Raw genomic sequence first — 12,080 nt, forward strand, 5'->3', positions numbered from 1 at the left:
AGATTTGTTAGCGTAAGATAACAATTTCTTCAAAAATTCAAGGTTCGTTGGTTAATAAACAGAGAAAATGTTAATTCATTATTTGTAAATTCTTCTGTACAAGTGTGTGATGTGATTTATTTCTTAATTACAAATTCAAATTCATTAATGTATTGAAACTGTTCTATATGGCTAAAATATGATTTGTATGATCTTGTATTTTGTTTCAAGGTGAAAATACATTTTTCAATAATGTATTATTTACAGTACAACATCACATTTCTCTCAGGCTTAATGTTTATAATGTATATAAATTACATTAATGACGTCAATTCAAAAAACCATTATGATTTTTTATTTGTATCCTTATTCTTCTTGGAGGTCCTTGGCTTTTCTCATGTGTGTTCTTAGAAAAAAAAAAAACAAGAGGCCCTATAATTATAGAGATTTGCACATTGTAATTCTTCCCTCACACATAATAGTGAGGTATGACACACACACAGAGCAAAGGTCCAGGATTCAGAGCTTTGTTGTTGTGTGGACTTTGTCTCCTTTGGTGCGTATTGTCTTGAAACAGTGTGAGGTAATTAGTTTGGCTGAATGGGATAATCAATGTGAATATTCAACAAAGCCGGGAAATTATTATTACTGTCAAATTAGACAACCTAAAAGTGTGCTTGATAAAACAATTGAGAAATTTGCATTTAAACTTGTCACAATTTTGATCCTCAACTTTCAGGGCGATAAACGGAAGCAGCCATTTTTGTCCTCAGTCAATATCTGCGTTCTGACTAAAAACTGTCTCTAAACAATCTTTTGTCACACACACACACACACACACACACACAATCATACAATGTCACCGAAACCGGCCTTCTGAACCTTTGCCCAGAGAGTTGGCACAACCAGCACGCTTAATTGCACTCAAACATTAAATTCTTCATCATTTTGTCACTGTCACTTTAGACTCATTGCTGCAGGTGTTGCAACGACAGGCCTGGACTTGCAGAGGATTTAGGAAAAGCCTGCTTTTCCACCGCCGCTTCATAACGTGTTCACATTCCATCGCAAGCTGGTGTATCACCTCATGAAGAAGTGACTTCCTGTTATATGGTGCCATAATGCAATGAACACATCCCTTTGGTTCCCTTCTTCTATCTAACGTACACGCATTCTTCAGCCATTACAAATGGATGCTGGTCTGTTTGGTTTTTCAAACCAGGCCCGGCGGTTTTTGAAACACATGTATACACTGCAGACTTTATCGCTAACGTTTGTGCATTCCTCTGGAGATGGTGGACAGTGCCCACGCATTAGAGAAAAGAAAAGAAACCTAAGACACTATTTTAATAGGGAAATAGTTACATTTCAGTTTGCTAAGAGGAATAAATCCTTTTTTTTTTTTTAGGTCAGTACCTGAAGGTGAGAAATGTAAATTATAGGATGCTTCAGAGTGCCGCCAGAGGTGTAAAACTCGACTCTTGCAAAGTCAAAGGAAACTTCTTTGTAACCCAAAGGTTAAAAAAGCATGAGACTCAGTGAGATATGACCTCTACACTGTGACAGACTGGCACGAGGGAGGACACACAAGCTTAAAATCTTTAAATTTCTAATTGAAAAATATCCTCATGTTTATTCATTAAGTAAATAACCACACAAAGGGAAGGGTTCTTTTCTTTATTAACATATCATATTTTACAATTTCTTAGGATAAACTGTGAATTAGAGGATCTTTATTGCATCAACAAATGCTGCATTCATTTTAGTCATAGTGACACCAGCAGCCTCCTCAGTGAATGTGACAGGCTTCACAGATGGAACACATGAGAGGGATTCACGGCTTAATAATACCAATAAAAAAAATAATTTATAATTCGCACATTTGACTGAAAAATAAAAACAAAAAACAAATCTTGGCCTCACATATCTTCTGATTTTAGTCATAAATATAAGTGTTAGTTTCAGTCCTGTGTATTAATTTACTGATGTTTACTTGTTCACTGATCAGCCAGGTAATTCATGCCTTAAGCTGTCTCACACACACGCAGATGGCAGTGAGCAGGTCTGTCCTCTATGTGCTACGACCCTAATGTCCTCCGAAGACAAGGACACACACCTTCAGGACATCTGACCCACTTTGGCAAAGTGTGTTCATGCTCATATTTTGGATAATGATGAGGGATAGGAAGTGTTAACAGTAATGAGAACACCGTGGAGGAGGGGATAATTACTGAGGTGAATGCTTTGTGAAGCATAATGACATAGATGTGAGGGACATTTGTCATTTGCAAAAGAAAAAAAACTGAATAAATACATTTACTTCACAAAAACATTAAATAAATAAAATAATGTGCACATGTTTTAAGATTGTTTTGTTTGTTAGTTGTTAGGTTGGTTTTTATTTTAATTCAAGTTCCAGCAAAATTATGTTTACATAAAAGATACTTTTTAAATGTTTTTTTCTACATAAATAACTTTGCAATTAAACTAAACTACATGAAGAACAAACTAATCAATAAACTACTACTATCAATTCCTCGATTGACTTTATTTATGATATATTAGTGAAAATGTAATTGTCCTTCTTTTATACAATTACATTCTTATTATTTAGCCTTTATTCATGTAGCACAAACAATTCCAATGCATGATAACAATGACATAAAAAAAACAACCATACATTAAAATTCCAAAATAAACACAGTATCACAAACCATATAATTATTATCTAGGTATTACACAAACACAAAAAAATAAAGCATAAAAGTTCAATAAGGTAAAATGTTAATTTAAAACAAGATCGAATTTTGTTTTTAGAATAAAATAAGTTTAAAAAATACACAATTATTAAACAATTCATAATTTGTTTTTAGATGGGTTTTTTTTTACTTTGACTTTAAAACAATAACACGAGCCCTGAAGTGGAAAAAAGGTTTACCTGCATACCTTCAGTCACCTGTTAACACCCGCAGGAAAGGAGCACCTGTTCACCGTCTGCCCTCCGCCTCCTCCTCCTCCTCCTCCTCCTCCCTCTCAGTCTGTGAGCCATAAACAGTATTATAAATATCTACCGTGGCTAATGACATGTCTCATTCCTGCTGCTCGTTAAAGGTATTAACCTGCGGCAGGCGTGAAGGGCGAGGAAGGCTTTGTAGTTTAGGGTTCAGATGATATCTGCATAGGTTATTGTGCTGTTATACAACTGAGCTCCTCATGCCTTCGTGAATTACAGCTGTGATGCAAAAGGATGTGCACAAAATGTCCTGTTAACTTTGTTGGGAAATAAGACACAAAACCTCATTTTATGAGCTTTTTTTGTGTGACTAAATGTTTCTGCAGCATGGGAGTCAGAAAAAAAACAAGTGCAAAATACATATTCTGATATTTACAGAGTCAGGTAGGGACAAGACAAATGTGTATTTAATCAAACCTTAAATAACATTTACATTATTTTAAATTCTGGTTAAAGTCTGGCTCTCAGCTGTGGAGCTTCCCTCCCTCTGCTGGAGAGCAAATGAAATGATTAGACTGGCTCTTAATTCAGTATTATAGGAAAATAGATTAAACCTTTTTAAAGTTTATTTCAGCTTAAAAGAAAATGATTCATATTTTAATGCTAATATTACACGTGGAAAACAATGATTCATCATGTTTTCCTATCTGCTTATGAAATATAAATAAAAACTCTCCTGACTGTTAAAGCAGCAGCTCACGCCCTTCATTGACCTGCCTTTGTTATTTCCACAGCTCCTGTTATAGAAACAGTGCTGCTGACGTACTGCGCTGTCCCTCCTTCACTGTTGCAATGATACAAAGAGAACATACCATCACTGTTAGTCAGACAGAATTATCCTATGATGCCGTGGCAAGAGAGTCATTTGGTTATCATGATTTTTGGCAAGGTTAAAAGGCTATTTGTTTTCAGAGGTCTTTTAAATGTGAAGAAATTGTCCCATTTCATGGGCATACAGGTTTCACTTAAAAATAATTATTCAATCATATGACTATAGTGTGTCTGGCTAATTGAAGTGGCACTGCTCCATACTGAATTTTATTAATTGACTGGTATTTGAGTACCAATCCCCAGCAGTGAATGATCTCTGGCTAATTTTAGCTCAATGGCACAACCTGCTGTTCTCATGCGTACTGCACGTCACAGGAAAAACTAAAGCAAACAATAGAAGATAAAAATTAAACATTAAAAACTAAACACTTGAAAAAGTGAAAAAAAATAAAGAGTTTTATGTATGGTTTTATTTTATACGCAAAAGGAACAATAAGGAAGAATGTCATTCAAACATATGAAAAGAACCACACGTTTTACTTTAGTTCGTCACGTGATTTAAAACGTAACTCTCTTGCGTCACGGCGCAGGCGAATTCAATCCGGAAGTGAGATGCTCCTCTTACTGACGATGTCTTCCTCAGTTTAGAGCTTAAAAAAACAACAAAAATATGAGAGATAGACATTTTAATCTTAACCAAGAGCAGCGCGATAAAATGAAATATCTTGAATTTGAATGTCTGGCTATTATTCATAATTGATAAACTGCCACGGAGGGTGAATATAATGCACCACATCAGAGCCGAAGGGGAGTCCTACACGGTGAGACATATACAGCTGTTTACTTTTTAACCGTCTTTATATATATACTTTACTATAGCTGTTTTCATTACCAGGTGTTTAAAGGACTTCTTTTTTTACATTCTGCAGTTTATAACTGTAATAATAGTAAACAAAGCTCTCCAAACTCTGCATTTGTCATGTTCAGCTAACTATTATGTCAATAAGCACAATGACATAATGTAGCCTATTTGATATATTAGAACGGAGCAAACAAGTAGTTTTTATTGTTATACTTGACCTTACTAAAAATTTAATAAATGTTTAATTTCCAGGACAACCTCATTGGGACGTTGCTTGCTCTTTTTGGAAATGTGCTTGTCAGCATTTCCTTAAGCATTCAGGTAAAAAAAAACTACTTCCTGTGTACAAAAAAAAATTGTACAGCTTTTTTTATGTCTGTTATATCACCCTAGTGACCTGATATCAGTTAAAGTAAACCTTTGTTTTTCTAGTTCCTCTTGTCCTCGGGTCCTTTGTCAGCATAGGTTCTGGGTAAACTTGTCAGGTTAACCCCTGAGTGCCAGGCTGTTACTGTACACCAGTGTGTACGGTGATAATATGCACTTATCATTTTAGCTTAGTACGCTACTGTCATTGTCATGTTTTAATGGCCCATCCCTTCCATATTTGTAATTTATAACATCCCTCTTTTAGCATCCTGTATGCGTTTATTTAAATGATGTGTGCTTCAGTAGATTTTCTATTTACCTTCTGTCACTGCTGTGTTTTACCTGCAGAAATACAGCCATGTTACCTTAGCAGGAACAAAGGACACACGTACCTTTTACAGCACCAAAACCTGGTGGTGTGGTTTTGTGCTCACCTGTCTTGGCGAAGGGGCCAACTTCGTCTCTTACGCTTTCGCCCCTCTCGCTATTGTAGCGCCTCTAAATGCTGTGTCTGTGCTGAGTGAGTATTTATTCCATGTTACCTCATGTATTACCAGTGATGCTTTTACAGGCAAATACATTTAGCATGTGACATGTGTTTTTTTTATCATCTTGTTCCAGCAAGCTCAATTTTGGGCTTTATTTTTCTGCGTGAGAAATCTAAACCGAAGGACGTTGCAAGTAAGTGTGTAAAAATGTGCAGTTGACAGACACTCATGCAAATAATACTGATCTTGTGCCATTATATGCAAATTCTTACTGCCTCTTAGGCTGATGATGTGATGGAATGTGGTGTGTTTTGTTGCAAAGGCTCTAACTGTATTCTGACATTTAACTTAACATGCACTGTACTCTCTTTATGTTTTTTAGAGCACTATGTGCTGACGATCCTGGGTTACATCTTCACCATAGGAGGAACATACCTCTTTGTAGCATTTGGTCCAAACTCTCATGAAAAACTCCAAGCACAAAACATTGTGAAGCACATTGTTGGGTGGCCTGTTCTTTTGTACCTGGTAAGACATCCCATTTAAATGAAAAAATATCACATAAGGTGTCAAAACTTCCAAAAAAAATCTCCTGTGATTCATTTCCTTCCCCCACTCGGGGTTAACAGATTAAAACAATTGTTGCAGTATTTTATACAACATGACAGATGTGTCATGAGTAAGACAAATGAGCATCATGTGTCACTTTAACACTTCCTAATATGTGAGTGAGAACTGTCAGCAGTGCTGTCTTCAAGTCAGGCGTGTGGTTATTTTAAACAGGACAGCAAAACAGCAGGCAGCAGTAGCTTCAATAACCAAAATAGAAGCAAAATGGCTTCTATTCAAATGCATTATTTACATCAAAAAAAGGATAGGGTTGCTGTAGACATGAGGATGTTAAGCTTTCCCTTATATAGATGCTGCAGCAAAATGGGGATGTGCGAGTTCTGATATATTGTTTATAATATATATTCTGCCAAAGCAACATTATTATATGCTTCATGTATGGTTTATATGATATTTGTTTTTTTTCTCAATCAACAGCTTCTGGAGATTATCATGTTCTGCCTGCTTTTATACTTCTACAAACAACACAGTGCTAACTACCTCGTCATTATTCTCCTTCTGGTAGCTCTCCTGGGTGAGTCTTCTCTATTGAAGCCAGCTAATCTTAGCTCCAATCATCCACAAGAAATATTATATTTTTATTGTTCAAAAGGCAGCATGTAGGACTTTTAACTCATTTGTTTGATCTGTGTTTAACTCACACAGGCTCTGTCACAGTCATCGCAGTGAAGGCTGTGTCAGGCATGCTGATTCTCACCATTGAGGGCACAATGCAGCTTAACTACCCGATCTTCAGCGTCATGTTTGTGTGCATGGTGGCGTCGGTGGTCTTTCAGGCCAGGTGAGAAATAGCTATTATCTATGGTTGCTGTAAAGGTAACTGTTGTTGTCATTAGTTGTTGACCACTGTTTACTGTGTTATTCCTTAGATTTCTCTCCCAGGCTTGTACGCTGCATGACTCCTGTTTGGTTGCCGGTGTCAACTACATCCTCTCTACCTTTTTTGCTGTGATAGCTGGTGAGCTATGACAATGTTTACAGCTCATACCTGGCACAATTAAAAAAAAAAAGTGCTCCTGCTATTCTACAAAAACATACATTTGAAATCCAACCACAAAAGTCCTTAAAGATTTCTTCTTCCTTTCTGATTTCAGGGGCTGTGTTTTACTTGGAGTTCAACAATGAAGATGTGCTTCACATCTGCTTGTTTGTGTTGGGGTGAGTAATCGACAATGTGTTTCATGACAGATTAACAATCTGTTCTGACTGATTTTGGAAAGACTGTGCAGGAAAAAAACTCAAATCAAATCAATCAATGTTGAGAAATTGATTTTTACATAGGCACCTAAGTCTGGGTGGGACTGCGCAAATCAGATTTAAATGTGTGCTGTGTCTCAGTTGTGTGAGACAAAGACATGCAATGTGACACTACCAGCAGAGCGCTATGGAGAACTACATTCTGTGCACAGGTGCCTCTGTAATTTGTCATCTTTGACAGTTTGGCCTTCTGTAGTGGTAAAGCTGAAAGGAACCGGCTGGAACCAAACATTTTAAAGCTGCACTGTTGGTGATGACGCCTACGTTGTTACCACAGCAACCCATGCAAATAGATTGGTGATATCTGGACACACAAATGTGATCTGATCATGACACTGACAGTCTGTCCTTAAAATCTGTTTTGAGAAACAAATCGAGAGGCTGAATTCCACTCTGCTGCCTCGCTGTTGTTAACTTTATAAGGCATTGCTATTGTTATTAGTGACACCTGCATTTTCTGCTACATACACACACATAAAACTAAATTATGTTGTGCTCTGTACAGATCTGCTTTTGCCTTTCTTGGGGTTTTTCTCATCACTAAGACCAGAAGAAGGACCAAGACCTTTGAGCCGTATGTCACTATGGATATGGCTAATGGTTAGTATTACATTTTCATAAACTACCAGTTATCAGAGATAATCTATTACACTATTTAATCTCTCATACATGAAACTTTGTGAAGAACATTTACTTTCCATCATCAGGTGTCCCGACCATTCACGACAAGGGCCTACCTGTTCAGCCAGACTTCAATGGTTCTTTCTCCTATGGGGCTCTTGTCAACAACGATGGAGTGGCTCCTGCTTCTCTACCAGTAAACAATGAACAACGAGCAGTTGTTTCAGAATCCACCGAAGCACCCCATGCTAACATAAAGAAAGACTGAGCACTGCCAACCCATTACTCGGTAACCAAGTTGGGTATTTTAATGATTATTCTCCTAAAACACAAGTGCAGCTCAGTGTCCACTTGGTGGTTTCCTCCTATCTCCTCACACTCCTCTGTGCATGCTTTCTTTTTTAAACTTTCTAAACTAAATCGTGACCTCGAGAAGCTTTTCTTTTCTTTTCTTTTTTTTTTAGAAGCTGTCAATGGAAGAAACCTGAAGCTATCGACTGTGAGTTCACAAACATGGCTTCAGGAATACGACGAGTTTCACCTCAAAGCTTCCTGCCTTATGCGCAGTGTCATCTTGGACACAATTATTAAGCACTGAGCTCCATTAATATGAAGCAATTTACTTCCCATACAAATAAGTGATCTGTTCTTCCACTGAGGATTTGTACTCACTCCTCGAAGTTATCGACCACTGTTATGATGTAGCCGTATAGTCTTTCACGAGACTTGCCAATGCACATATTGACTTTGTATAACCGCCTTTATTTGTCTTACAGTTCTTCCTGTTGTTCTTGGGATTTCATTGACTTACTGCTTTTCTTAACATGACCAAAACAGTGGGTAAAATTTGTAAGTGATTTTGGTGTATTTATTAGGTTTCTCTCTCTCTCTCTGCTATAATGTGCCTTGAGTACACATGAGGTATATAATAATCTGCTGCTGGCAGATGGGCTATTAAAAACCATGAATCATTTAAAACATAGGTGATCATGTATTTGACATAATAATAATAATAATAATGATAATAATACATAAATTCTCAGTAGATACCTCTGATTTTCTGATGGCAAGTCCAGAAATCAATGTATGTAGTCTCTCACACTGTATTTCACATCTATGTGTTGCACTATGCTGCATTGCATCTCTTCAGTGTTAATAGAATGTGGTTGTTTGGTTGAAACATCTGTATGTTAACCAATAACAACATTTGTTATTTATCCTGCCTTCCAATGAAACAAGAGCTTTATATATGAAGCGTCAGTGCTGTAAAGGTCATTTATTTCCCGTTTAATTTATGTGTAATCTTGTCTCATAAAGTTAATGTAATCCAGTTTGTATTTGGACTCATGGCCTCTTGTGTTTTTCAAATACAGTTTCACGTGTTGTAGAATAATTCATCAGTGTATTTTTCAATTCACATCGGAGTTTTTGAGTTTTCATTTTTATGTGCAACAGGTACATTTATAAAACTGTACTGTAATATGAGACATTAAACGTTTGTGGACCTCATTGTCTTGACACAGAAGGTGGGACAGTGAATTGATCCTCAAGACAGATTGGATCTGGACTGTCCAGGTCGTCCTTGTCTTATTATGAACGCAGCATTTAGCAGCAGACCGCTGTGTGCCACTTCGCTGTTTGATCCGCCACCTAAGCTTGACGCGGAGCATCCGCCCCTTCGCTGCAACCTGATTGGTCGACGCGACCCTCTGCCGGCGTTTGATTGGTCTCACCTGCGGGGTCCTGACGCCGGAGTAGGCTGCATCAGATAGTGTCAAATTAATGGAAGTCCCGCTTGCAATGGGTAGTCTCAGCCGCTCGCCCTGACAGGACTGAGGTGAGTCATACGGACAATTTTAGCATTAAATTAGAAAGAAAATTAACTTCATCTCTGTGTGTGTGTGTGTGCGTGCGCGTGGCTGCCTTTCATGTAACTTTAGTAGAAAAGCTAGCTTTGCTATAGCTAACAGCAGAATGTGTCCTCCGGGATATTTAATTTTACAAGATATAAACACTCGTGGCACCCTTTTTGCACGAGCTGTACGTAATATCCAGGGGTTTCCTCTGAGTACACGCGAAGCAAATGTTGATGTCACGATGCTGAACGGCGATTTGGACAGTAGACATGTGATGATGTTATGGTGCCATTAAAGCCTCTCCTCGGTCTGTTTTTAAGCCTTTCTAAAGTAATGTAGGCTTCAGTGCGTTCAGATAAACTCTCTGCTTGATGTTGTCATACGAAATGTCTAATATCAGGCTTATTTTTTATATGTTTTATATGTTATGTGCTTTAAATATCAATAACAAACTGCACTTGGTTATGCTTAAACGAGCCACTAGATGGCGCTCCATCCTCAGGATTATAAGGGATGGGAGGGCAAGTTTCCTATTCTGTAAAATTAATTCACAAGGGATAAATTAGTGTATTTTTGAAGTCGAAATTCAATCTTTTAATTGTTAATATTTGTTTGTGTGACAAGAAATAATATTATTATATTTAATCATTATTTATTTTACTGAACCCTATTAATGGGCCTACATATAGCCTATATTTTTTGTTTGCATCTATGGGTGCACCAGCAAACATAAAGATGATCTATTAAATATGGAAGCTGGACCAGTTATGTAGGTGGAGAGCGGGCCGCACGATGCATTATGGGAAATACGTTTAGCCAGGAGAGGCAGTGTAATGTTGTTTTGTTGGGAACCTTGTGCATGGCAGTACTCCAGTGGCTTCAATACTGTGGCCCAGAACAAAGATGGAGAATAAACTAACACCTCATCTCCCGACTTCTAATTCCCAGTTGCCAGCCTCTGTGGTCCCCATTTGTCTATCAGCAGCCTCCCTTTTTACCCCCACCAAAAAGGCTTCAAGATGCTTCGAGAGACCTCCAAGGCATGGAGCAATGGCTCGGAGGCCTACAGCAGTGACCCTGAGGAGGATGATGAGGAGGAAGAGGACATGGTGTTTGGGGAGAGCGATCACGATGGCATGGCGGAGGAGATGATGGATCTGAGCGACCTTCCCACAGCGCTGTTTGCGTGCAGCGTCCACGATGCCGTGTTCGAACAGGATGTACACAGGGTGAGTTGCAGAAAACTCTTTCTGGGTCATATTTTGTCATGTGTGTGTGTGTGTTTGTGTGAGTAGGAGCGTGAGTAGGAGCATCAGTTGGTGCATGCTTGAGTCATCTTGCCCAAATGTGTCAGTCGGTCCAAGATTCAAAGCCCAGCGACACGTGCATGGTGTCATCCACAGCTTTTGCTCCTGTCTGTCGAAGTGCAGTCATGGACTCAAGCTGCGCTACTGATTGCTCAACCATAAACACACACACACACACTCGCAAACACATAAACACATACACACACCTGACGCTGTTATTTATTTGCCAGGAACATGAATGCAGGGCAGCAGATTACAACACGACATGCACAGAATCACGAGCCATACTCAGCCTTAATCCATGTGTCTGTGCATAGCATTTAATCATCACCACATAGAGTCTTATTCATGCTCATGTAGACCTTCACATGCTGTGTGTGTTTCCATGCATGTACCGTATATGTAGGGGCCTCATCAGTGCAGCAGTGTTTGCTGGAGGAGGATACAAAGAAAATACTTTTAATTTTCTGCCCCTATAATCCAATTACGCTGTCCTACCATCCCTCCATCCTTCCAGCTGGCATTCTTACATCTCCCTCTGGTCTCTCTCTGTATCTTCACGTCCATCCATCCCCTCTGCAGAGCACGTCTCCTCCTTCTGATCAAACTTGCTTGGTAACTTTCTTCTGTCTTCTTGATTCTTTTTAACGTTCCCCTTCTTAACATTCTTTATTTATCCTTCCTGTGTATATAAATGCAAAGCGGAGAGGCTAAATCTGGCGCATGCACAAAATCCCTTTAAATGAATCACTCCTGCTTTGTGAGTTTGCTGTTCGTACACCCATTGCTCCTAGCGCTGAAGTCCCCCCCCACCACCCACCCCCACCCCGTCTCCCCACCTTTTTCCCCCTCTCCTCACTTCATTACGATTCACACTCCGCCTTTAAAGTGGAAATGCCACCCACACATCCTTCAGACAGAACATGT

General features: G+C 38.6%; 2 protein-coding genes across 3 annotated transcripts in view; both read left to right on the forward strand.

Moving 5' to 3' along the window:
* The first annotated feature begins 4,354 nt into the window (after window positions 1-4,354).
* On the forward strand, window positions 4,355-9,383 carry nipal3 (NIPA like domain containing 3). Its single transcript, XM_028395345.1, has 12 exons — window positions 4,355-4,584; window positions 4,878-4,946; window positions 5,343-5,514; window positions 5,616-5,675; window positions 5,865-6,010; window positions 6,530-6,626; window positions 6,758-6,893; window positions 6,982-7,070; window positions 7,207-7,270; window positions 7,875-7,969; window positions 8,077-8,279; window positions 8,455-9,383. Exons 1-11 carry the CDS (start codon window positions 4,549-4,551, stop codon window positions 8,256-8,258), a joined length of 1,146 nt encoding a protein of 381 aa, XP_028251146.1. The 5' UTR covers window positions 4,355-4,548; the 3' UTR covers window positions 8,259-8,279; window positions 8,455-9,383.
* A 372-nt stretch (window positions 9,384-9,755) lies between these two features.
* The window catches only part of rcan3 (regulator of calcineurin 3), a 33,909-nt gene continuing 31,584 nt past the window's right edge, over window positions 9,756-12,080 (forward strand). For both annotated transcript variants that reach the window (XM_028396295.1, XM_028396296.1), the window contains exons 1-2: window positions 9,756-9,827; window positions 10,795-11,075. In XM_028396295.1, coding sequence (XP_028252096.1) covers window positions 10,866-11,075 — 210 coding nt within the window. In that variant the 5' untranslated portion in view covers window positions 9,756-9,827; window positions 10,795-10,865. The remainder of the gene's footprint in view (window positions 9,828-10,794; window positions 11,076-12,080) is intronic.

The sequence above is a fragment of the Parambassis ranga genome, chromosome 22, assembly GCF_900634625.1.
Source record: "Parambassis ranga chromosome 22, fParRan2.1, whole genome shotgun sequence".
In the NCBI taxonomy this organism is placed as follows: domain Eukaryota; kingdom Metazoa; phylum Chordata; class Actinopteri; family Ambassidae; genus Parambassis; species Parambassis ranga.

Coding starts and splice junctions, on each gene's coding strand:
- nipal3 (XM_028395345.1), top strand. CDS start 4,549: ATGCACCACATCAGAGCCGAAGGGGAGTCCTACACG. Junction 5,515..5,615: donor AAATGCTGTGTCTGTGCTGA/GTGAGTATTTAT, acceptor ATCTTGTTCCAG/CAAGCTCAATTTTGGGCTTT. Junction 6,627..6,757: donor CCTTCTGGTAGCTCTCCTGG/GTGAGTCTTCTC, acceptor TAACTCACACAG/GCTCTGTCACAGTCATCGCA.